The following is a 27,082-nucleotide window of genomic DNA, read 5'->3' as shown; positions in this document are numbered from 1 at the left end:
CTTCAAAAATTGAAATATAAAGTGACCGAAAACACCATCTTAATTTCATCCCATACACTTATGTGTACTATTTAGGCGTCTTATCGTATTTACAAAATCGGGTTTGCCTTGTAGTTTTAGCTTTTCATTCTCAATAATGGTTGTTTTCAGGGTTTATTAGTTCTAATACATGCACTTGTACACATGTTTCATCTTAGTTTATATATTTTTTTTAAATCGGCTGCAGTTCCCCTTCAAAAAGAGTAATAATGCACTCCAAAATGGTCTACAGTTCACCACAAAGGGATTGGTCCCAAGTATCACTCCGAGAGGAGCGCGATTAGGGACTAAATTAGCTCTTTGGAATTTATAAAGCATTTTGTCAACCGAGAATAACAAACATGGATTAAACAATTCAATTTGTAACATAATAATTACTGCAACTTATTCTGTTTTTCATTGGTAGGCATATCATATAGAATGTATGATAATATGAACTATAATGATTTTATGTTAAGAAAATGAAAAGTGGGGACTTGAAATCATCAGTCCACCTACTGCATATTCATAAATGCGTGCAAAAAAAAAGAAATGAAAGAAAGAAAGAAAACATCAATAACTTCGGTATTTATTGTCCGATCACGATAACATGTTTAGGTCTTGCTTTCTGAATTTAGTCCGTTAATCAAGATCTAATTATTTCCGACACGGAGTACATCTTATATTTTTTATTTCTTTTTTGGTTTGTTTGTTTTATGTTTTGTTGTTTGAATGAGATAGACAAAAAAAAATTGCTGAAGTCTAGTAATAGTTGCATTTGGAAAGATTGCTTTATTTGTGTTTAATTTACAGACGTTGCTCAGATAATTTTGGGGGATGTGGCTAGCCAGAGCATCTTTTTTGCTCCCCTGCCCGAGCCCGAGAACGGAATATCTATATTCAACGGCAGTTTCAGACGGATCGAGGTAGGAAATCAGGGAAGCAACATTGAGCTAATGGACTATGATCCCGTTGACAGGAAGGTGTATTGGAGAAACAGTGATGCTGTGGTACGCATCAGCGTAGACACTACCGAGACACCACCGGTGGTAGAGCCCTACTTAAGAGGAAGTAAGAGAAAATCAATTGAATTCTCTCATGGTGTTGTGGTGCTAGATCTTATCCTACGCAAAACTTATGGCTCGTGTTGTGCAGTCGGGTTTAACTTAGACCATGGTTTCACTCTTTGCGAACAGTATTGGCAAGCTAAAATGTCGAGATCCTGTTGACTTTGTGTGTGTTATGATGTCTATGCTCTTTCCGAATACTTCAATGGCAAAGACAACCCATCCGAGCTCTCTTTCTTCCCTCTCCGTCATAATTATGTGAGGCATACACGTTAAATTACTCTCTGATTTATATAACCAATTTATTTCAACAATTCTCTATACCTTTTATGTTTCTGTATTCAATCCCCCACGGGGGGGGGGGGGGCACTTCCGTTGACGAGTGGATACCATGCGCGACCATGGGGTCTCGAAAAGCACCCTAAACAAGCATTTTCCATATTCTGAAAATGCACCCCTTAACAAGTATTGGCATGTGAAACCCTACCCCTAACAAGTATTGGAAAACAGACGATACTCTTGGGAAGTATTCCCTAAATTGAACCCTTTAAAAAGTACAGCGATATTTTGTTTTGTCACGGACGTCGGTCCTTGGTAAACTTTACAGTGTGAAGACACTGGTCTAAATCTAGAATTTATATTTAATGGTAAGACTAACAGTTTACTAAACGTGACATCCAATAAAATATACAAGGCACTTTTAAGTACTAAATTTGAAAAATCGTATGCGTTTCATAATATAGAGAATAAATATAATTACTTCGAAAAAGATACCCGTGCTATATTTTCAAGACCCAGAAAATACTCTTAGATAGTTTCAATTTAAAATGCTTTATAAATTAATATACACGAAGAAATATCTACATTTATTCAACATTTCCTCAAATAGTGAATGTTCATTTTGTGGGAATGCTGAAGAAACTTACGAGCATCTGTTTTTACATGTGAAAAGACGAAAGACGAGAACCTGTAGAACTCGACTCGGACAACCAGATAAATACTAACTTGATCCGGCGCATGCACATTTAGGGGGCTCAAATTAACAAAATTAAAGGAATAAAGCAATTTTTTTATATTTAGAAAAATATTTTTTTCCAGGGGCCCCAGGCATATCCCGACGGCTTAGCCGGGGTAAACAGATATCCTAACTTGTAGAAGTTAGGATATCTGGTTGCCCCGGTTAGGCCGTCGGGATATCCCTGGGGCCCCTTGCAAAATTACTTTTTTTAAATTGAAAAAAAAAAAAAATGCTTGAAAAAGCCCTTTATTCCTTTAATTTTGTTAATTTGAGCCCCCTAAAGATGCATGCGCCGGGTCAAGCTAGTGTTTATCTGGTTGCCCGAGTCGAGTTCTCCAAGGATACCTGGTTACCCCGTCTAGGCCGTCTGGATATCCTTGTGGGCCCCTCGAAAAAAAATAAAAGTTTTATGTTTTCGCACTTGGGCATGCCAGTGTTTTCATTGGGAACAATTCGACCAGACCTTCATGACCTTAGGTTGATTTGTTTCCCCCTTGCCCTGGTGAAGCTCCTGATAATAACAGCTTGCCGAGCTATTTATGTACCTTAAAGTGATTACTTTTTTTCAGCTATAAGTTCTTTTAGTATCGACGCAGTGAGGAGGCACTTCTACTTCACGGATTCCGATCCAGCTCTAGATGGCAAAATATATTATAAGATGGATTTGTACTCTACTGCGCCTACTCAAAATCTCCTTCAGTTGCCCACAAATTATTTACGTTTAAGGGTCGAAGTTGACAGCATCACTGGGTAAGTTCCTTGTCCAGTTTTGGTCCAATGAATGAAGAGGGCGTCAACACTTTGCAGCGCTGCTAGTAGATAGATCCACTCAATATACGCATACAGTTGGTGTGTGCACTCATTATAGTAGGCATGCCAAAATTAATAAAATTAAATGATTCAAAGGATACAGGGTGTTAAAAAATAACCGAAGTTCAAAGGTCACCTGTATCGAGACTATATGATTTATTCGTGTGATTTTTATTTTACATGACTGGGTAATTCATCAACTTTCATTTGACACCTTGCTTGTGTCACAACTGTCGCGAGTCACAGATTTATGATCCACCGAAGGCAACGGGTGCAAAACCTAGTTTTTCAAAGTTTTGGGTTTAATGTACTGTACATACACGAAACCAACTTTGTTATAAAGTTTATATTTCATCAAAGTGTAAGTCTTCAAATTTTAGAGAAATGTTAAAGGAGAATGAAACCCTTGAAACCAGCTGAATCCATATCAAAGAGAAAAATCAAAGAAACATATTGTTGAAAGTTTGAGGAAGATTGAACGAATAATAAGAAAGTTATGAGCATTTGAATATTGAGATCACTAATGCCATGTAGATCCTCCCATTGGCAATGCGACCAAGATCTGTGATGTCACACACGTACAACTCCCTCATTGCTTTAGTACTTATATCACTTATATTCTCACTTTTATAGAATCTATCACAAGGTGAGGTGTTCTCTTTATGAGAGGACAAGTACAGAGGTTTCACAACATTATATCATTGATGAATCGTTTGTCATATGATTAGAATGAGCAAAAAGGAGATGTTTTGGGGTATATTTTCAGTGTCCAAAAGGGGAGAGTTGTTCATCTGTGATATCATAGATCTTGGTTGCGTTGCCAATGGGAGGATCTCCATAGCATTAGTGATCTCGACATTCAAATGCTCATAACTCTTCTATTGCTAGTCCTATTTTACTCAAACTTTTGTTGATCTTATTCTTTGATTTTTCTGCTTTCACAAAAGCTAACTTGCTCCAAGAGTTTCATTCTCCTTTAATATATCTGTTAACTTTTTGTGATTGACTGGCATTGACATATCATCTGCCTATTTTTAATATTTGTTGAACCTATTACTCATCCAAATATTTTACATCAACACATTTAACGTTTCCACACTACCTCCAATGTCGACGCTGCATGTCTTGCATTGCTCTTCTAACCAATGCCGGATTGTGTTAAAGAACCCTCATCCCGTGTGGGGGGGGGGGGGGGGGGGTGTTGCACCCACAATGTATTAACGCCCAGGGCGTCGCCCACAAATGTAATAGCACTTTACCCACAAATGTAATAATGCACTTTACCTACAAATGTAATAATGACTTTACCCACAAAGGCTATAAATTTGAAGGGATTTTTGGCGAATCCGTTCTAAACTAAAATCCTATATTAATGCGTTCATATAGTACAAAAGTGCCGTCTCTTTTCCAGACCCGGTTAATTAAAACTAAAGCCTTATAGTAATGCGTTCGTATAGCACAAAAGTGCAAAGTCTTTTTTCCAGACCCGGTTAATTCAAAAATTATAATATAAGTCCAAAGTCTTTTTTTTCCAGACCCAATTGTTTCAAAAATTGTAATAAAAGTCCAAAGTCTTTTTTCCAGACCCGGTTATTTCAAAAATTATGATATAAGTCCAAACTGAGATACGATAATGCTATTCCAGTGGAATAAAAATAAAAATCGAGCTTAGTCTTTTCTCCAGACCCAGTTAATTTAAAATGGTGGAATTAATGCCTTTGTTGTTTTATCTTATACGGCGCGTATTGTGAATATATAAACTAAGAGTAAATTGAGAATCAAGTGTAGTCTTTTCTCCAGACCTGCTAATTTAAAACTAAAAAGTAAAACCTTATAGTGATGCGTTCATATAGCACAAAAATGGAAGTCTTTTTTTCAGACCCGGTTAATAAAAAAATGATAATATGTCCAAAGTCTTTTTTTTTCAGATCTGGTTGTTTAAAAAATTATAATACAAGTCCAAATTCTTTTTTTTTTCCAAACCCTGTTATTCTAAAATTATAAATAACAATACAACAACAACACAAATATTATAAAGACCTCATAATCTTATTAATGCTGGATAACATGGACATATAGCGTAGTCTTTCAGCCAGACCCAGTTATTATTTTTTCAAAATTACACTAATAATAATAATAATAATAATTAACATTTATATAGCGCTTAATACAACAGTTTCTAAGCGCATTGGAAAGAGAAAAAAGAGGTAGCAAAATACAGTGAAAGAGAACAGGATATGGAATTAAGAGGACTGCTTAATGAGGTAAGATTTGAGGAGTGTTTTGAAAGATTCGACAGTGGATGCATTACGGATGGAGATGGGGAGATTGTTCCAGAGTTTAGGGGCAAGAGCAGAAAAAGCACGATCGCCATAACGGGTAAAAGTGCGGGGTCCTAGAGATAGTCGAAGGTGAGCAGTAGAAGAAGATCGGAGACGTTGAGTTGCAGATGAGTGACAGAGAGAGATAAGATTTTGAAGGTAGGATGGGGCGAGACCATGGATGATTTTATAGACAAGGAGAAGGAGCTTGAAAATAATTCTATTATGAACCTGAAGCCAATGGAGGGAGTAGAGAATTACTAGGGAGTATTACTAATGGTAATAATAAAAAAAACTCCAAATCTAAGATAAAACAATCCTTCAACCTAAGAACCTTTTTTTAAAAAAGAGGTTTAGAGCGTTGTCTTTATTCCAGACCTAATCGTTAAAAAATTACGAAAATAAAATCTTCTAACGTAAGACCCTATCATATTCTTATTCTTGTGGAATAACACAAGTTTTCAAAAATGTACTCTTTCCTCCAGACCCCGTTATTTAAAAAATGAATTAACAAACTTTAAATCTAAGACTAATCTTCAAAAGTTACACCCAGTAAATAAAAAATATGTCTTTACATTGTAATAATGCATGGGTAAAACAAATATCCTTTTTCCTAACTTGGTTATTATTTGAAAAAAAAAATAGTTTTTACAAATATTCTAAAAGGAATACCCAATAATCTAATTATTGTGGAATAACATGAAGACCGATTGTAGTCTTTCCTCCCGACACAGTCATTTCAATAATAAAAACAATAAAACCCAACCCCCACCAACGAATCTAAGAACCAACAATCCTCCAAATTAAGACCATGTAGAAAACCACATGTTTAGAGTGTTGTCTGTATTTCAGACCCATTCATTTAAAAAATAAATTAAACAATCTTAAAAACATAATACTTTGTCATATTCTTATTCCTGTGGAATAACACGAGTATTATGCTTAGTCTTTCGTCTAGACCCGGTTATTTAATAGTTAAACAAATATTGAAAAAAAAAATCCAAGCTAAGATCAATCTTCAAAATTAAACCCAGTTAAAATGATTGGGTTCAGAGTGTTGTCCTTACCCCCACACCCAGTTCTCTTAAAACTACAAATTAAGCGAAACATTAATCTTAAGACTTAGACCCCAGCATTTTTAAAACTATAAAAACCCTGTGATAATGCATACCACAAAAACGACAAATTAATCATAGGCGTAAATATTCATATCTGAATGATACGCGCCTTAAAACCCAAGATAACAACAACAACAACAACAACAACGTAATACTACATCAATGATATTGTGGGGTCTTTGTCAATATTGTTTGTTTGTTTTTATTGTTTCTTATAATTTCCTATTTTGAAATTACTAGGTCTGGAGCAAAGACTACACCCTATTTCCATGCTATTCAATTTTGATAAGATTGCAGAGTCTTTGTTTTGGTGTTGTGTTTCTAATGATTTTTATAACTGGGTCTGGAGGAAAGACTACGCTATATTTCCATGTTATTCAACATAAGTAGGATCGTGGGTCTTTGTTACTTGTTGACTCTTCAAAAAATGATTTGTAATTTTGAAATAAATGGGTCTGGAAGAAAGACTACCCATTTTTCCATGTTATTCAACAGCAATAAGATTGTAAGGCCTTTGTTTTATTATTATAATTATATATCTTTTTTATGACTTGTTATTTTAAAATAACTGGGTCTTGAAGAAGACTACGCTTTATTTTAAAGTTAGTCAACATCATTGAGATTGTGGGGTCTTTGATAATATTGTTCTTTATGATTTGCTATTTTGAAATAACTGGGGCTGGAACAAAGACTGCACCATATTTCGATGCTATTCAATGTTGTAAAATTGCTGGGTCTGTTTTTAATTGTTGTTGTTGTTTTGTTTTTGAAATATTTTTTATAACTTGGTCTGGAGAAAAGACTGTGCTATATTTACATTTTGTTCAACATTTATAAGATCGTTGGGTCTTTGATTTTTTTAATTACTATTCATTATTTCACATTTGCTATATTTCCATGTTATTTAACATAAATAAGATAGTGGGGGTCTTTGTTACTTGTTGACTCTTTAAAAATGATTTGTAATTTTGAAATAAGTAGGTCTGGAGGGAAGACTACGCAATATTTCCATGTTATTCAACAGCAATAAGATTGTTTGGCTTTGTTTTATTATTATAATTATACATGTATATCTTTTTTATGATTTGTTATTTTGAAATAACCGGGTCTGGAATTAAAAAAAAATGGACTTATAATTTTTTAAACAACCAGGTCTGGAAAAAAGACTTTGGACTTCTATTATAATTTTTGAATTAACTGGGTCTGGAAAAAAGATTTTGCATTTTGTGCTATATGAAAGCATTACTATAGGGTTTTAGTTTTTAGTTACCGGGTCTGGATAAAAAAAAACTATGCTTTATTCTCAATTTACTCTTAGCGCATGTATTCACAATACGCGCCGTATGGATTAAAACAGCAACAAAGTCATTATTACCACCATTTTTAATTAACTGGGTCTGGAGAAAAGACTAAGCTCGATTCTAATTTTTATTCCACTGGAATATCATTATCGTATCTTAGTTTGGAATTATATTATAATTTTTTAAACAACCGGGTCTGGAAAAAAAGACTTTGGACATATATTATAATTTCTTAATTAACTTGGTCTGGAAAAAAGACTTTGCACTTTTGTGCTATATGAACGCATTACTATAGGATTTTAGTTTAGAACGGATTTGCCAAAAATCCCTTCAAATTTATTACATTTGTGGGTAAAGTCATTATTACATTTGTTGGCGATCAAAAATCATTACATTTGTGGGTAAAGTCCATTATTACATTTAAGGGTAAATTTATTACATTTGTGGGTAAAGTGTTATTACATTTGTGGGCGTCATTACGATTGTAGGTAAAGTGTTATTACATTTGTGGGCGATTATTACATTTTTGGGTGTAACAGGGGGGGGGGTCAAATATATTGATGCGTGACCAAAAAAAAATGCGTTTAAGGGGGATGTTTTTTTTTTCATTTTGGACGCGGGCCGCGCGAGCACTCGTTAAGGGTATAAAAAACACTAATATTTTAGAAAAAAATGTGGTTTTGAAAGACTGGTCAATGGTCAATCGTGGGGTCAAACATTTGGTCTCTTTTTTTTTTTTTCATTTTTTAAAAGACTAACCAAACGTTTGCAAGCAAAAAAAACTGATGAAAAAAAAACCTTTCATCAAAGCTGATTTCGTGCATGTATATCTAAACTACAAAACTTAGATAAAATAGGTGTTGTACCCTTCGTATTTTTTGGGTCATGATTTTGTGAAAACAGTACTCTGAGAGAGCGGTGGTCACAAATCTGAACAAGGGGACCTTCGTATACTACCAATGCAAAGTGTTGGTCGACGTTCGGAGTTCGATTATAGTATTGTCCCTTGTGAGATGGAAGGTATTCTCTTAAAACCCCAACATAATATACATGCATATATATATATATATATAAATATAAATAAATAAATAAATATATATATATATATATATATATATATATATATATATATATATATATATATATTGTGAAAGGAATGGATGAAGGCAACAATGGTAGGTGTAACTTAAAGGGATGGTCCAGGCTGGAGATATTTATATCTAAACAAATATAGTAAAATCCAATTCACAAAGCAAAATGTTGAAAATTTGATCAAAATTGGATACCAAATAAAGAAGTTATTCAATTTTAAAGATTCGCATTATTCTTGTGAAACAGTTCTTGGCATGTCTTCACGAATATTCATTATGGGTTGATGATGTCATATCCCCACTTGTTCTTATGTATTTCTTATGAAATTAGGTTTATTCAATTTTTTATACCAAGAACTATAAGGATTAGATTGACAACTGATTAGCTATTAGTTATTTATTGCCGAAACTTATTTCATCTTGATGGAGACATATTATTTACACATGTATAAAAAATGAATCAATTATGATTTCATGTAATAACATAAGAAAAAAGGAAAGTGGAAATATGACATCATCAGCCCACCTATTAAATGAATATTCACGATAATGTGCATATAACTGTTTTCACAAAATATTGATCATTTTTTAAATCCAATAACTTTTTTATTTGTTGTCCGATTTTGAAGAAATTATCAGCATCTTGCTCAGTGAGTTTACTCCATTTATTTAGATAGAAATATCTTCAGCCCCGACCATCCCCTTTAAGGTCGAAATATCACGGAATATCAGGAATCTTCTTCTCGCGCTTCAAACTCGCATTATTTTATCAGTGGGATTTGTATCCTATTTGTATTTCACTACAAACAGTTCTTAGTTAGTCCCTTTTAAGGTAATTAAGTATATTGAAAAAAAAAAACAAGAATCTCACTTCGCGCTTGCATTATTTATTTAGGCCACATGAGATAGGCATACCTTATCATATTTGTTTAAAGAATAAACCATCAAATTTACTTTGAAAGTCTTTAGGTTGGACTACCAGCTAAAAAACCGCATACATTCGTACATGTAATTCCGAAGCTTCGTTATTCCGAAGGTTCGGATATTCCGAAGGTTCGTTATTCCGAAGGTTCGTATTTCCATAGGTTCGTAATTCCGAAGGTTCGATAGTCCGAAAACGAAATGAGGTTCGTAATTCCGAAGGTTCGTTAGTCCGAAAACGAAATGAGGTTCGTAATTCCGAAGGTTCGTTAGTCCGAAAACTAATGATTAACGAGCCTCATTTCGTTTTCGGACTAACGAACCTTCGGAACAACGAACCTTATTTCGTTTTCGGATTAACGAACATTTGCAACAACGAACCTTATTTCGTTTTCGGATTATCGAACCTTCGGAATAACGAACCTTCGGAATAACGCCACAAATGTTCGGATTAACGAACCCTTTTACGTTTTCGGATTAACGAACATCGAGGTATAGGCAATTTGCGTGTTTCGGAATTACGAACCTTCGGAATAAAGAACCTTCGGAATTACGAAGTGTTACCCTTAAAAACATTAACCCAAAACAACCTGTTAGCGATCGATGTGCACATATATAAAAAATATTTTCCGTCCCATCTACAGGCGAAAGCTGGATCTTTCCCACTTATTCCTGAGCGTTTTAAGGTGTGTTATGTTTAGGAGTGTGTGTGCGTGTACTTCTTAAATATCTACCAAAATAATTGCCCATGATAATTAAACTCCGAAGCAAATTACATTTTATTTTATATTTTTCAATTCAGGTTTCTTTACTACACATCGCCGATGTCGAATATGTTGGGAGTCTATGACATATCTGCAAGAACCACGAAGGTCCTTCAACCCTTTTATGCACAGGCGTTCGTATTCGAGACGTGCCTAACTAGTGGCAGTACACCTCCTTCCAGTAAGACACCGTTTTATTCTCAAGGCGCTTATCTATCGTTGTTGCATCTGAAAATGAATTTTCATGAATTAGTTTTCAGATTAAAAAGATAAAAAAAACACCCACAAAAACAAATTACGAATTACGAACCTCATTTCGTTTTCGGACTAACGAACCTTCGGAATTACGAACCTTATTTCGTTTTTGGATTAACGAACCTTCGGAAATACGAAGCTTCGGAATTACGAATGTATGCCGGTTTCATCGGCCCTTTTCAGCAAATTGGTATTAAGAAAACACAAAGGCATCTTTAAGCTTCCCAAAGTTTACCTGAAAAAAAACTGACGAAGTGTGACATTGGACAAAAATATCAAAATTCAATCTTTGTTCTTATAAATTGCAATTTAGCGGGGGAATCACGACGATTTTTTAAAATTTTATTTGATAATTTGCAGACATATACGATAATCTTCCATCCTTTAAATTTTAAATCAATTTTCACTGTGAAAACTAAAACAAAAATTGGGTTTGATAAGGTTTTCGTCATTTGACTGCATATTTTCAACATTCTGAATGAAATTTGAAATTAGAAATACTACTAATATTGTTTTTGCCCAATTCATCCTCGACCCGGCAGCCACAGTATGCAGCGCCATTTCTGGCCCACAAATGGCGCTGCATTGTGAAAATCGTATTAGAATATATATTTTGGTGTCTTTAGAGTGACAATTAATTCTGTATTCTGAAAACTGTTGAATCTTTTCGTGTGAATTTTCTTGAATTTTCTTTCACTGAGCACGCATGACGCTAGAGCTATAATATTGCGTAAAGTAAAAAACGTCGCATCCCTGTGCGCAAGATAACATGTCGAGATAAACTGATAATCTGAAAATTCTTCATCTTTGTCGTAGAAAATTTACATAAGGTAGGCAGGGTCCTTGGAACGACCTTTGATTAGGGGTGCTGTTGTCACTATAATCATGATAATCCTGTTTTGTTTTGTGTGTTTTTTGAGGATCATTTCCAACAAGCCATTCATTTGCTATTTATGATCCTCCGACCAATAGAATTGTATTACCTTTTTTTTTTTTTTGTATGTACATATAGCCTCATTCAGACGTGGGTTCTTAATCTCAGTAAAAGATACCCAAAACCCTTCCTAGAAGTATATTGATAGAAGGGACGATGGAGTAACTTTGTCGAGATAGCCACTACTCAAACCTTTTTTTTTTCGACTGGCCTTCTTCCGACCCTTCCCCCGGCAAAAAATGAAATAATAATAAAAGTAATAAATAAATGAATAAATAGATAATTAAAACAGCCTACGTCTGGGTCGTGACAAAATAAACATCTTTTGAATTTTTATTCATGCATAATACAATTTTGACTCTGAGTAGGAACCCACGTAGTAACGAGGCAATAATAATGCATGCAGCCGAATGCGTTAGTTGAAATGCAGAGCACGCGAGGTTTCTTTAGATAGGTGCCGCACTGTGCCCGAGCCGCTGGCGGCGAGTACCCAGTGTGTGCAACACAGTAACATAGAAACAAATTCTTAAAAAGTTACAGTACACTTTTGTTGGACTTCTACCGCACTGTTCTGTTTGAGCGTGCAATGTCAATTTTCGTTGCACACCTTTTTGCACTGCCGTGCAATGCACCAAAAAAGTTGGATGTCATGTGACGCGTATTGGCCAATCGCGATGCTTGAAATAATACACCTATTTTATAATATATCATACAACTCTGTATGTATCCTCCCCATTGCTCTAACTAGGCCGTCTGTATTACTACAAGGATTCCGAGGTGTTAGGTTACACAGATACGCTCAACAATGAAATCCGGACCCTCGGAACAATGCCTGGTCGATATCTTTCGAGACTGGACTTGGCGAAATATGGAAGCAAGCTCTTCTTTATACGAATTACATCCGGTTCCAATAAGCTGGTGGAATACGACACAATGTCCTCCTCCCTAGAGGTTTATGATGACATCCAGATTTCTTATTCTGTCGCCAACATCTCCATGAACCAAAGGATTAACCCAACATCTATTCGGATCATCAATGGTAAGATTCATGCTTCGTTGCTTGTTTATAATTAGTCAATTGTATGAATATAATGACATTCCAAGTATATGATAGTAGTTTTTGAGTAATTACTCAAGACACACAAAATGATTGTTTTTAAGTTGTTGTTTGTCTCTGCGTGTGTATGTCCGATAATGGTATTTTCTTAGCCGTTTCAATAATTTGGTGACTTCTAGGTTGAACTTCTGGATGTATATTACACATAAAGATGGACGTAAATAATGGCAACAATATCCCATGTTAGAACATGGTTTTGCTACAAAGTAGGAGTTGGTCGTGCCCGTTCTTTTGTTAATTCACCTTAAATCGCTCTGATTTAAGAGTGCAAAACCACAAGGCGACGGAATTCCACGACCGGTGTTCTACACATCGTCTACGAATCTCTTCTGTCATGTATGTTTGTGTGAATTTCTGTTGTCATTTTCGAAAAAAAATACACTAACTAATTCGTCAGATATTATTATAACACATTTTTTAAAGTTGAATTAAGAAGGGGGTGAGTTTCCATAAATATAGGTTCTACATACAATATATAGTATATATATAAGTTGTTCAAACACATAGCATGTCACAATAATCCTCTGCCTTCTCGATATTTTGCTTTGAAAGTCTATGAAATTAGCCACCTGTCAGAGCCCGAGAGACGAGTGTACAGAAAAGTCACTCGGAGTGTGACGTCACCGGGGGGAATTTAGTATAAGAGGTGCCTGAATGTCATACAGAAATGCTATGCAGAGAGAGAAAGATATTTTACAATTTTTTTTCAAAGCAACTCAAATCAAACAAATAGGACTGATATGTACAAATCTTTACTTTCCCTGTATAAAAAACAGTATGAATAACCACCATGAACTCTTCAATCATGATGTAAGATAGCAAACAGTGAGTTATCGAATGATATTTTCACTATTTCTCATTTATTTTATCACGATGTTCAATCATGTGAGTAGCTGGAAAGTAATTCCGGCGGCTAGCTCAGCGCGCGCTGAACGCATAATACTAGTACACACAACACCCAGGCATTGAGTGTACTGTTATGGTCTGGTATGTCGACTAGTAGTTCATGGCCGTGCAGCGATCCCCTGGCGTTTTTTCTTCTTTTCTTTTGTCTTTGACTCCACTTTTATATCCTCTGGATCATTTCCACTCATAGCTCATTCCACAGAACAATCTTGAACCAAACTTATAGTATTCTTTCTCGGCCTTCTGAGTTGTTTTCTATATTTAATTACGCTAGGGGTCACCGTCACACATACAAACGCAATTCGGAAGTGAGTTGAAGACAGAAAGATATATAGTAATTAGTATACATCTCTATGGTTGAAGACAACAAGAACGGTACGGTAGCTCGACAGCTAGCTGCGCCGGAGCGGGTAGTCTAGTTCTAGACGATATTAAACGAATTTATTTGCACCGATATATACGTTCTATTCCGTGCGTACGCCCAGCCGAGTGTGCGCGCAAAACCGAGAGCCGAGAATTTTCTCGGAGTACAGGTTCTCGGTTTTGCGCGCACACTCGGCTGGGCGTACGCACGGAATAGAACGTATATATCGGTGCAAATAAATTCGTTTAAAATATCGTCTAGAACTAGACTACGGAGCGGGCGGCCGGTCGGCACAAAGCAATTCCGCAACCAACTGTGTTTTTTTGCAAGAGCCGCGTCACACGCGGATAAATATGTCATAATAACACGTCTGCTACGTTATCGACTGGTGAGAAGATCTCGATCAAATTTCATATTATTCACCTTGAAATTATTCCTTTAGGGTCTATGGTATCATTCTGAGGGAATTCACATATTTGGAATAATAGTACGGCCACAAATATTTTAATCATTTCCTCTTTGCAAGTTCTATGGCTCGCAGATACAACTTCAACTGCAGTTATTCCATATGAAGGAGTACGTGCATAGTACACAAAACGGCACTGCCTTGTTTACTACACCGGGACCGAATACCCCCCGGTGACGTCACACTCAAAGAACACCCGTCTCGGTAGGCATTGCAGGAGCGAACTCAGGGAAAATGGGTAGGGATAAATCGTTCAAATTCACTATTTTGAAAAAAGAAAATGGGGGGTCGAATCACCTATTAGTGTTTGGGGGGTTGTAAGGTTGCTATTAATGTAAATATCTCAATATTTGGAATCGTCTTCTTAATTCAACTTTAAGTTAAAACATATTTTATTAGCGGCTCTAGCCCAAAGTGTGTCAACAGGCGACGTAGTATATAATATATGATATAAAACCATGAACGAAATCTAAATAAGTTATTCTGATTGAACAAGAGAGCATAGAGGGGTTTATTTTCAATTCGTCTAATGTCGATTCGTCCAATTGTCAACTCGTCTACTACATTTGGTCTACCATCAGTTCATCCACTATCCACATGGTCTAATTGCCATTTCGTCTAATCACCATATCGTCTAATAACCAGTTGGTCCAATAGCCATTTAGTTCATATACCATTTTGTCTAATTGGACTAAGTCTTGATTGTGTAAAATGAATGAAAATGACATGGACATTAGACCAACTGGTTATAAGACGAAATTGTCATAGACGAAATGGTGATTAGACGAAGTGATGATTGGACTTCATAGTTATTGGACCAAATGGTTCCTAGACAAAATGTTGATGGACGGAATGGCATTAGACTAAATGAAAGTAGACCATTTGGTGAGTGGATGAGTTGGCAGTAGACGAATTGGCAATTTACCAATAGAGGGGGATGACAAAAATAGATTCACGTTATAGAACCACTCAAACCATCCTCGGCCAATCAAACTACTCAATTTCTGAAGAAAAAAAATCCGTCTCGTGATTTAGATTAGTAAGTAAAGCGCCAAAAGATAATGCATCAATTCAGACTGAAGTCATGTAATATACATTTTTAACAGATAATTATACCGAGGCCGTTTCCATTGTGGATTGCCCTATGGACTTCTCTGTACCCATCGCCAGCAACTCGACAAACGGTACGCAACAGGTCTCCTGGACTGAACCTTCTTTGAACGCTTGGTCCAACTGTGCTACCTTGGAATTTCTGGGACCAGGAACCAATGGAGGCAATTTCAGCGAGGGGGTTTACAACATCTCCTACGAAGCCAGTGATTTGAAAGGAGATACAGATATTTGCAACTTCATGCTGACAGTTGGAGACGTAGCGGATGGTCAGTGAATCAATTAATTATTAATTTATAAGATTATTTCAATTGGCATTGCTACAGAATGATAGGAATTGTTTATCACTGAATTGTAGCAAACTATGATTTCATTATAGTTCCTTGAAATCATAGTTAATTGCCACCATATCACATGTAAAGGTCTATTTTTTTCGCATAAACCAAACTCTGTGAAATCATGAAATGTAGGATGGAAATGATTACACAAAAGATCATCATTAACACATAAAGGGACTCGTTGGACAGTGTATTTCTAATTTATTGGATAAAGTCCACACATTTCGGTAAAATGACATAATTATTTGTTGTCAACTTTCTCAGCCAGCAATTATATATTTTCTACCAAACTCATATGAAACACGAGTCTTTGTATCATATACACAGATTTTGATGGTTGTTTTATTGAATTCTGTTCAAATTCACTCCAGAAACTGTTCAATGTGAACAAGTGATAATGAATCGGAGGCTACTGCTTATGACATGGTCATATGTATTGTAATAAAAAACTTGACTTTTTTCTGCTCTACAGATTTCCATGGCTGGAAATCGAACCCACGTCTCTCAGATTGGGAAATTATATTGCAATTTCCTAATTAATACTAGTCAATACAACCATACAATCATGTTGAATACTTTGAGTTTGTTTGGTGTCAGAGGTGATGCATTCAGGTGGTTCGATTCATATATAATTTCATTCACAGATTATGTGTGTAAAAAGTAGTAAATCTGCTGCTTTACCTCTGACCAATGCCGTGCCGCAGGGCTCTGTGGGAGGTCCGACTCCTTTTTTCGATCTATTTGATTGGATCGCAACAAGTTATGATTCATCATAGCATCTATGCTGACGATATTCAACTGATGATTTATTTCGATTCCACTCAAATGGCAGCGGAAAATGCCATTCGTCGACTCCAATCATGTATGTCTGATGTGTGTTCATGACTGGATGCGTACCCCTTCTTTGAAATTGAATTTAGAAAAAGGTGAATTTCTTACGTTCGGCTTGAAAATACGGCTTAACAAAATTGATGTCGATTGCTTTTCATTTTCTTGACACTTGATCAACTTGTCTCATACTTTTCGCAATCTCGGAGTAATATTTGATTCACACATGACTATGTCTCCTCAAATATCTGTAAATCAGTTAGGTACACACTGCGTAATATCGGTTTCATTCGGAAATACTTGTCAAAGTCTGCCACTGAGAAAGTAGTACATGCCTTGATTTCCTCCCGTCTTGATTTTTGCAATACACTTTTGTTCAATTTCTCACATATTACCCCTATTCTGAATTCGCTGCACTTGCTCCCTATCAAGGATCGGAAAACTTTTAAGATTGTGTTGCTTGCCTTTCATTGCATTCATGGATCAGCTCGTCAATACAATCTTCTTTTTAACAATTATTACATACCCACCAGGTCACTACGCTCTTCAACATCTCGTCTGCTTCTGGTTCCAAAAGTTTCGAAAATGGGGGGGGGGGGGGGGTGATCCTGTGCTCATGGTGTCCCATACTATGGAACAGACTTCCTGAATCCATCAAGGATTGTGTGTCTGTTGAGTCCTTCAAAAATGTACTTAAAGGAGAATGAAACCCTTGAAACCAGCTGAATCCATATCAAAGAGAAAAATAAAAGAAACATATTGTTGAAAGTTTGAGGAAGATTGAATGAATAATAAGAAAGTTATGAGCATTTGAATATTGAGAACAGTAATGCCATGTAGATCCTCCCATTGGCAATGCGACCAAGATCTGTGATGTCACACACGTACAACTCCCTCATTACTTTAGTACTTATTTCACTTATATTCTCACTTTTATAGAGTCTATCACAAGGTGAGGTGTTCTCTTTATGAGAGGACAGAGGTTTCACACTATTATATCATTGATGAATCGTTTGTCATACGATTAGAATGAGCAAAAAGAGATGTTTTGGGGTATATTTTTAGTGTCCAAAAGGGGAGGGTTGTTCATCTGTGACATCATAGATCTTGGTCGCATTGCCAATGGGAGGATCTCCATAGCATTAGTGATCTCGACATTCAAATGCTCATAACTCTTCTATTGCTAGTCGTATTCTACACAAAACTTTTGTTGATCTTATTCTTTGATTTTTCTGCTTTCACAAAAGCTAACTTGCTCCAAGAGTTTCATTCTCCTTAAAACCCTTATTTCTTACATGCGCTTTGAGCATTCTACAGGGTGGATTTGGCGCTGTATATAGTCCGCGTGTATTATCACTATTATTAAGGGGTCTGTTCCTGAAATTTCAAACGTGTCAAAGTCTGTCTGTATGCAGTCGGTTCCAGACTTTACAAGTATACGTAACTTTATTTTAGTTAAACCATTATGTAACGAATACCAATTTACATGTAGCCTTTGTGTCTTCAATTTAACCTTAGTATAACACACTCATTTGATAAATTATCAATCTTTTATGTATCAACTCACTCTTATCAAGTCAGCAAAGCCAATGCCATCTTCGAAATAACTCGAACAAGACTTACCCGGCCTAAAATTTATTCACAGGAATGGAACTAAGGAAGAGCATCCATGCGAGTTGAATATTGTGTGTGTGTGTGTGAATGAGGGTGTACATGAATTGAATTGAATTGAATTTATTAGAACTTCACTGGCAATTGCCAGCATTTTGTTCATAACAAGAAGTACAAAATGATACAAGACAAATATACGATGCAAGGAATATAAGCAAATAAACAAAAACAAAATAGTATTTCGTCAAAAAGAAGAAAAAAAAGAAACAACTTGTAAATTATATACAAATATACACAATAAACATAGGAATCATTCGGATAGATATTTTGACAATGAATATAGAGACTGATATCCAAGAAAAGATAAAGAAAACATAAAGAAAGTGAGAGAGGAAAGGGAAATAAAGAGGGAAGAAGTTCGAAAATGGAGAGAGCGGGAAAGAGAGGAAGAATGAGAAGAATGGCATTACATGTAAATTCATTGTGTAAAAATATTGCGAATATATTACTTCAAAGTGTTTACCGGTTGATATTTTTAGTACTTAGAAATCACCCCTAATAGCAATTATGTTTTGGATAAAAGAACAAAACAATTTAATCAAGGCTTCAGTTTCCAATTTCATGATGTAGATACATTTTTCCTGGCACTCCATTTCAGTAAACCTAATATTGAAGGTAATTATCTTTTCAAAAATATCTTTACGCAAATCTTTATATCTGTTACATTTCATTATAATGTGGAACTCATCCCCGACAAAATTCAAATTACAATCTTCACAAAATCTCAGGTTAGGTGGTATCTTTTCCGGTCTTTTGTACCTTCCTGTTTCTATTGGTAGATTATGAGCGCTCAGTCGGAGCATGGACCTAATAATTCCATGGTCGGAGCTTGGTTATATCATGGACCTTATATTTTTTCTCAAATTGACATTGTGTATTGAATATAAATAATTTTCTTGTCTTATATTGAATTTGAATTGCCTAAAAGTTCTTAGTTTATTTCCTTCCCTAGTGTCCCTGTCGTTAAATAAATCCAATTCAAATTGTTCGTCAAATCTTCTTTCCAATGATGTTTTGCATATTGTAATAAATTCTTTTTGGGACATTGGTATATTTTCTGGATCAAGTATGGGGGTGTCATTTTTCCGACAAATATCTAGTATGTTAAAAATATCCTGAATTGTCTTAAGCCAGCAATTGTTTCCGTTATTCAATAGACTTACATTTTCTACAAAAGCTTTGTAAACCAAACTATCTTCGTCCATATTACGTATTCGAATCCAATATTTTAGTATATTTATGGCAATTTGGATGACTTTTGGATATCTACCGATTTCAGCTGTCGCTGCTAAATTACTGCATTTGCGGTTTACCCCAAGAATATATTAGCAAAATTGAATGTGCACCTTTTCAGATTCGTGTTTAAAATATAGCCCTGTTTTCCCATCCATTAATTGTAGATTTTGTTCCATGTCTATAACATTAGTACCCCAAATTTCAGATCCATAAAGTAATATCGGTTGTATCGTTGCATCGAAAAGATGCAACAAGGTTTTAGTGCTAGGAGTATAGGAACCAAAAGATTTGTACAATTTGAACAATGCTCTTCTCGCTTTATCAGCTAAATCCCTTGCGGCCACTTTAAGTGATCCATTATTTGCGAAAACAATACCAAGATATTTCATTTCCCTAACAGTGCATAGTGTTTCTCCATTAATTTCAAATGAAACCCCTTCGTTCGATCTCCCTGATTTTGAGCACACCATAATCTTAGTCTTAGATACATTTATGTTTAACATCCAGGATTTACAGTATGCGGTGAATTTATCTAAACAGTGTTGCATACCTTTAGGGGATTTCGACACAATAACAAGATCATCAGCATACATTATACAATTTAGTTCTTTATCAAAAAGTGTTACTGGATCGCTTACTGATGTATCAAATATATTAGTTATGTCATTTACAAACAAATTAAATAAAGTTGGACTAATTACGCAACCCTGTTTTACTCCAATATTAGTATGAAAATATGGGGTAACACCTTCGTCTAATTTGATCGATACATTACATTTTGAATACATGTCACGGATGACTCTTAAGAAATTTCCACCAATTCCATGTTCTAGTAGTTTGTACCAGAGACCATCCCTCCAAACGTTGTCAAAAGCCTTTCTTAAGTCTACAAAGCATACGTATAATTTATTATAGTTATCATTTATTTTACATCTTATATATTTATCAAGAATAGTTTTTAGAACGAACATGTGGTCTGACGTTCTATAACCTGCTCTAAAAGCAATCTGATTGGCTGTATTGAGACTATATTCTTCTAGAAATGATACCAAGCGACGGTTAAGAACTGAGCAAAAAACCTTTCCAAGACAACTTGAGAGGGATATCCCTCGATGATTTGAGGGGTCGCAAACTGACCCACTTTTGTAAAGAGGCTTTATGAGGCTTACTGACCAATTATCAGGAAAATGACCACTGATAAGGATTAAATTAAATACCTTTGACAAAACTGGTGACAACATAAATTTTCCAGCTCTCAACATTTCGTTCAAAATAGCATCATTACCTGGGGCTTTCTTTCTCTTTAAAGTTTGAATACACTGTAACACTTCATTGGGAGTGATCTTAAAATCGAGAGATGAAAACGTGTCCTGCAGTTTTGGGTTATTTACATGATTCTTAATTTCATTTTGATCTTTTGAAAGTAGGGGTTTGTGATTCATGAGTTCTTTAAAATACTCAAACCACCGTTTTGGTTGTATGTTATTTACTGGACTTTTTCTATCAGTGTGCAGTTTTTCTAGGTCGTTAATCAGATCCCAATAAAGTTTAGGGTTCTCACTTTGAAGATTGTCTAGCTTGTCAATTATATGATTTCTCTTATTACGTACAGTTTCTTTTAATCTTCTTTTCAACCTTTTCTTCATGGTGTAATATTGTAGCCCGAGGCCTCTATCAAATGGATTGTTACACACTTGTCTACACAATAGTTTTACGCGACGCCGAAGAGCAAGGCATTCCGCATTAAACATTTTCTTTCTGTTCTTTTTCTTTGTGCTTTTTACCCGAGGTATTTTTACTTTTATTTTCGCTTTATCTGCGATAGTTAAGATACAGTTTGTTACATCATTAACTGCGTTTTCAATACCAATGTCATCTATACAATATACATGTATGTGCTTTGACTGTCGTCGCCATCCGTTCGTCTCGAGACAAGGATGGTGATACACTTTCTATAGTGGTTGTAGACTTCTAGTGTATATAGGCAGTCTTATTGGCAAGTCATAAGTTAAAGGAGGCTGACGTTAATTCAAGTGATGTTAAAGATGGTGCCCTCACTCTCCTGATAGCTATTTCGTCTGCCAGTTGGCATTTCCTGTAGTTTCCGCCGTATGGACACCTACATTCACAGCATTCCCAGGATGACGGCGATCGGCTTTATCATATTTCCAAGTATCAGTGGCAATGTCAGCAAGTTTCCTGCAATGTTTGCTGCACTGGTTTTATTTCTAACACCAACCTGGAATCTATATATGTCCACATTAGAGAAGTTTTAAACAACACCATTTTCGTTTTGGTCTAACACCAGATAGGTGTTTACACAACACCAATAAGTATCAAAACAGCATCGGTTTGATTCCAGTCTGGTGTTGTTTCAATACTTCTCTGGTGTGAACATATATAGATTCCGGGCTGGTGTTAAGTCAACACCGGAGTTTTTGCAGTGTGGCGTCTCTTTCGCGGAGTTGTGATTTTCCGATGAGACTAGACCCATCAAACAGCTCTCGATAGAGCTGTTTTTTTTATAGATACGATCTAGGCTGCTCCCTGCTAGAATAATCTGAGCTGTGACTCTCTGTCCTGTCACTTAAAGGAAACCAAAACCCAAGAAGGGAATCAATTTCCATTTGTTATGTAGACAATTTTTCAGATTTTCCCTATTACCATTAAAATTGCATATTGCCTCATTCTGAGCATAGCGTATGTCATGGGAAAATATAGTAAACCAAGGTCAGGAGGATATGATGTGAAATATCTATATAAAAAAAGGGGAAAATCTGAAGATTTGTGTACAAAACTAATGGAGGGTTGTCCACAAAATCAGCCATTTTGAAGCATGTTTGCTAATTTGAGGATCCCCACTGACAGTACAGCAAGACTTTTGTTCACTTTTTCGTTATGTGAAGAGTCATACACCTGTAGTGTCACCCTGATGACAACGACATTAAACGTTGTAGATAAATACCAGTAATGATAACAATGCCAAAATTCGTACACATTCCAATCGAATGACCACCCACGTGTCTGAATGTATGAATAAAAAATGGATGCCAAGGGGTTCTGGAAGATAATGTATAGTATTATTATTGAGAAACGAGAAAGTGGGTATAATATTTTATCAAATTGTCCAGTCTTGTTCTCCAATAAAAAAAAAATACACTGTCCCACGTGTTCTTATCTGTGTCGGCTTTCTCCAGTGTGATTTATTTTTTCAAGCTTGGGTTTCATGAATTCACAAAGTTCAATTTGCATAATTGCACAAAATCTAGATCTAGACTGATATGGAGACAATAGCCGTGATTATACATAATTTATAATGAAATCAGTATTCACTGCAACTACTTTCATTCATCTTTAGCCTGTTATTCTACAACTGCCTATACATATTACCTCCTAAGGTCCCAATAGTTATCAATTATCTTTTTTTAAAATTCATTATCACGTTTCTGCAACGTATGCAAGATCTGCTTATTTCCCCACAAGCAATGAGCCTGTTATATTTCCACCTGATTGGTTGTCATGATTATCTCTTAAATTGTAACGTCTTTTGTTTTACTGTTATGCTACTTATTACATAGCTTGCCTTGGACAGTGGGGTGGTATATAAAGCAAAATTGCTTATAAAGGAACACACTTTCAAGATGTAAATCCTTTTTTTTATATTGTATATCAAAATTTTCATATATTTTTTTTTTATATTTCAGACGCTTCTACCACGGATTCTTCGTCTACCAGTCCACAATCTGGCACTACGCCGGAAGAAAACCCCCCTTCCGGAGGTGGCGCGAAAGCTTCGTGTACTGTCGTTCACTTGGTCTTTTCAGTTGCACTTCTCATAACCCGCTTCAACTAGGCCGTTCATATCGTTCAATAGAGTCATTCCTTTCCATTTTTATGGGCGGTAGGTCACATGCTTCAAATACTCTGCTCCTTCAAACATGATTAGACCCACGCACATACAACTCGTTGTGTGCGTCTCAATTGCAAGCACGCGCATCAAAGTCTGCAATCGACACCGAGCACACCTCGGCAGTCCGTAAGTCTAAATGTTTTGGTCACACTCAGCCGTACAACAGCCTGCGTCGTCCCCGGACTATTTGAGGATTAATGAATCAAACGTAAACTTGCAGGGCACGCGAGATGAACAACGAGGGTTTTGGCGGATATCTTATGCGCACCTTTGCGACAATATAAACACGTAGCCACAGCCAGCGGTTTTTGTCTCACCTGCATAGCAGAGTGAGACTATAGGCGCCGCTTTTCCGACGGCGACGGCGGCGGCGGCGGCGACGGCGACGGCGACGGCGGCGTCAACACCAAATCTTAACCTGAGGTTAAGTTTTTGAAATGACAGCATAACTTAGAAAGTATATGGACCTAGTTCATGAAACTTGGCCATAAGGTTAATCAAGTATTACTGAACATCCTGCCTGAGTTTCATGTCACATGACCAAGGTCAAATGTCATTTAGGGTCAATGAACTTAGACCATGTTGGGGGAATCAACATCAAAATCTTAACCTAAGGTTAAGTTTTTGAAATGTCATCATAACTTAGAAAATATATGAACCTAGTTCATGAAACTTATACATAAGGATAATCAAGTATCACTGAACATCCTGCATGAGTTTCACGTCACATGACCAAGGTCAAAGGTCATTTAGGGTCAATGAACTTTGGCCGAATTGGGGGTATCTGTTGAATTACCATCATAACTTTGAAAGTTTATGGATCTGATTCATGAAACTTGGACATAATAGTTATCAAGTATTACTGAACATCCTGTGCAAGTTTCAGGTCACATGATCAAGGTCAAAGGTCATTTAGGGTCAATGAACTTTGGCCAAATTGGGGTATTTGTTGAATTACAGCCATAAATTTGAAAGTGTGTTGGTCTAGTTCATAAAACTTGGACATAATAGTAATCAAGTATCACTGAACATCCTGTGCGAGTTTCAGGTCACATGATCAAGGTCAAAGGTCATGTAAGGTCAAAGAACTTTGGCCACGTTGGGGGTATTTGTTGAATTGCCATCATATCTCTATAAGTGTATTGGTCTAGTTCATAAAACGTGGAAATAAGAGTAACCAAGTATCACTGAACATCTTGTGCGAGTTATAGTAGTTTTCAAAATCAGCACTGCTGCTATATTGAATCGCGTGATGCAGGTGAGACGGCCAGAGGCATTCCACTTGTTTGTTCTTTCTCTCTTTATTTTTCTTCTTAGTGGATGGTGCTAAATTCGTCATACACCTCGGTGTATGTATCCTGCGGGTAGTTTTGTTGATAACTACTGTGTTGCACGCATTTGTGCAATTATTTCCATCTTGAACAAAGCAATAAGAAGAGCTCAAGACAAGTTAGATTATGGTTAGCCACCACCTGCACCACTTAGCATATACCCACATGTGTGATCTTACGTTGCACGTACGGGAAAACGTTCTATATCGTTATACAGCCATGGGTAAGTAGAAAACTTTCACTGGCTTATTTGCATATCCCCAGAATCATAAAAATAACAAACCGACAATAACATAACAAAAAACTATCTGTGTGGCTACGCGTTCTTATACCCCCCCCCGGCTATGTTATCTTATAAACGCAAGTGATACGCACGGGCATCGTAATTGATATAAATGTTCGTTGAACGGATACGCAGATATAGCAGGTCACCTGGGTGTTTTGGCTTGAATGGAGCCTTGGAAGGCAACACTTGGGTTGCATGCACATTCACTGTGCCTTGCAGGCGGGAGGGGCTCCGGTTCGTCTCATAATAAATGGACCTTGCTAATGAGTACGTTGGTGTTAACCAACTAGAACATACAGACAGGTGGATGGCTTGATGTTACCAGGTTCGAGCCACACAATTTGGCCAACATTTTATCCAAGGCTGCGATGCACGTGCGCGCAAAGATGCAAGATGTGATTCGATCAGAGCGTACCCTTTTGCACGCCACAAGGATTTTCTCAAAAATTAGCCGTAGGATACAAGTACAAAGGTTCTCGGCTCTTTGTGATCAATTTTTAAATGAGTGTCAAGTGAACTCACTTTATTCTTATTTTTTGTCTTCTAATCCATCTTGAAACTACTGAATGACTTTGAACGAACGTCGTGACAATTTTGCGCCTAATTTATATTCTTGAAGAAAAAAAATTGTAACCAATCATACAGGTACCTAGTCTCAAATCACGCTCTCGGGTTACTGTGAACAGAATTTCGTTTATTTGATTTTATTTAGCTTGGTACTTGTTCAGCAAGGAATTTGCACAGTTGAACTAACATGTTAATACTTCGGCGAACCAGGGTGATATTATAGCAACTTAATATTTAATACAATAATGTTAGGGGTACCAACGAAACTGTTGATGTTTACCATTGTATTATTTTTATTATAACACCATCGATTTACTAATATGTCTCAGTTTTAATCGATATCACTAAGAAGTTTTATCAAATGAGTGCGGCGAAATACTTTGCTAGTACGAAATGGTACAACGAAATTATTTGTGTGATTGATTAATTAATAGGTAGGTCTTATGTACATGGAATGAAGTATTTAGTAGCTCTTTACACACAAATTTAATTTTGGCAGGGATGTGTTATCATATAGTTCGATTTTTCTAGTTTTAAGCCTTTTTATGACTAATGTATATCTTTAATTCATATTAATCATTAGTCGAATTCATTTCTTTACTTTGGAAACAAAATAAGACAAAATATTTACAATTGTTCTGATTTACATCATCGCAAAATAACATGTATTGGTGTGGTTACACCTTTCTTCTGATATCAAATTCCCCCAACATATCATATATATAACTAGCCGCTAGAGTCAAGGCATTTATCTTCTTGTCTTACGCGCCTAAATGTATGATAATATGTACAATTAAAAGAAAATCAACCCTTTATTGTACCAAACAAGTCATTTGAGAGGATTTGTGGATCACAGGAAATGGCGTGGCTAAAACTGCGTAAATCCAACAGGTTTGTGAATTTAGTCAGAATATCGACACCAGTTCACAGAAAATTACATGCTTGTAACTGTTTTTCTTATTGTAAAAAAGGATAGTATATTTTTATCTGGTATCTATAACTTTATATCTTGTGAAAAAATAAAAAAATATGTTCATGATTTAAATATGCATTTCATAGTTTTTTAAGGTTGCATTTATTATTGTTATTGCTTGCATTATTACATCTCTGTTTCATTATTACTCCATTGTTTTATTGTATCAACACATATTTTTATTAGCTTGCCGCTAATTTATTTTCGCGGACTTCGTATCTAATGGACGAATCTCGTGGGTATTCATAATTGCATCATTCCCGACCTTTCGTTGGAGAACGCGAAAGCTTATTTGCGACGGTAGTTGATTTTGGAAGAGACTTTTTGGCCCGTCGTCATAGTCGTAAAGCTCTGTCCTGCA

The 27,082-nt window shown here is 36.0% G+C and overlaps 1 protein-coding gene across 1 annotated transcript; it reads left to right on the top strand.

Moving 5' to 3' along the window:
• The first annotated feature begins 835 nt into the window (after positions 1-835).
• On the top strand, positions 836-26,798 carry LOC135155147 (uncharacterized). The gene is made up of 6 exons (XM_064103916.1): positions 836-1,089; positions 2,673-2,853; positions 10,468-10,610; positions 12,367-12,657; positions 15,578-15,850; positions 23,359-26,798. The coding sequence occupies exons 1-6, from the start codon at positions 975-977 to the stop codon at positions 23,505-23,507; spliced, it is 1,152 nt and encodes a 383-aa protein (XP_063959986.1). The 5' UTR covers positions 836-974; the 3' UTR covers positions 23,508-26,798.
• The last annotated feature ends 284 nt before the right edge of the window (positions 26,799-27,082 follow it).

The sequence above is a fragment of the Lytechinus pictus genome, chromosome 8 (genome assembly GCF_037042905.1).
Source record: "Lytechinus pictus isolate F3 Inbred chromosome 8, Lp3.0, whole genome shotgun sequence".
Taxonomy (NCBI): domain Eukaryota; kingdom Metazoa; phylum Echinodermata; class Echinoidea; order Temnopleuroida; family Toxopneustidae; genus Lytechinus; species Lytechinus pictus.
Note: the sequence above shows the minus strand (reverse complement) of the source record. Positions and strands in the feature narration are given on the sequence as shown.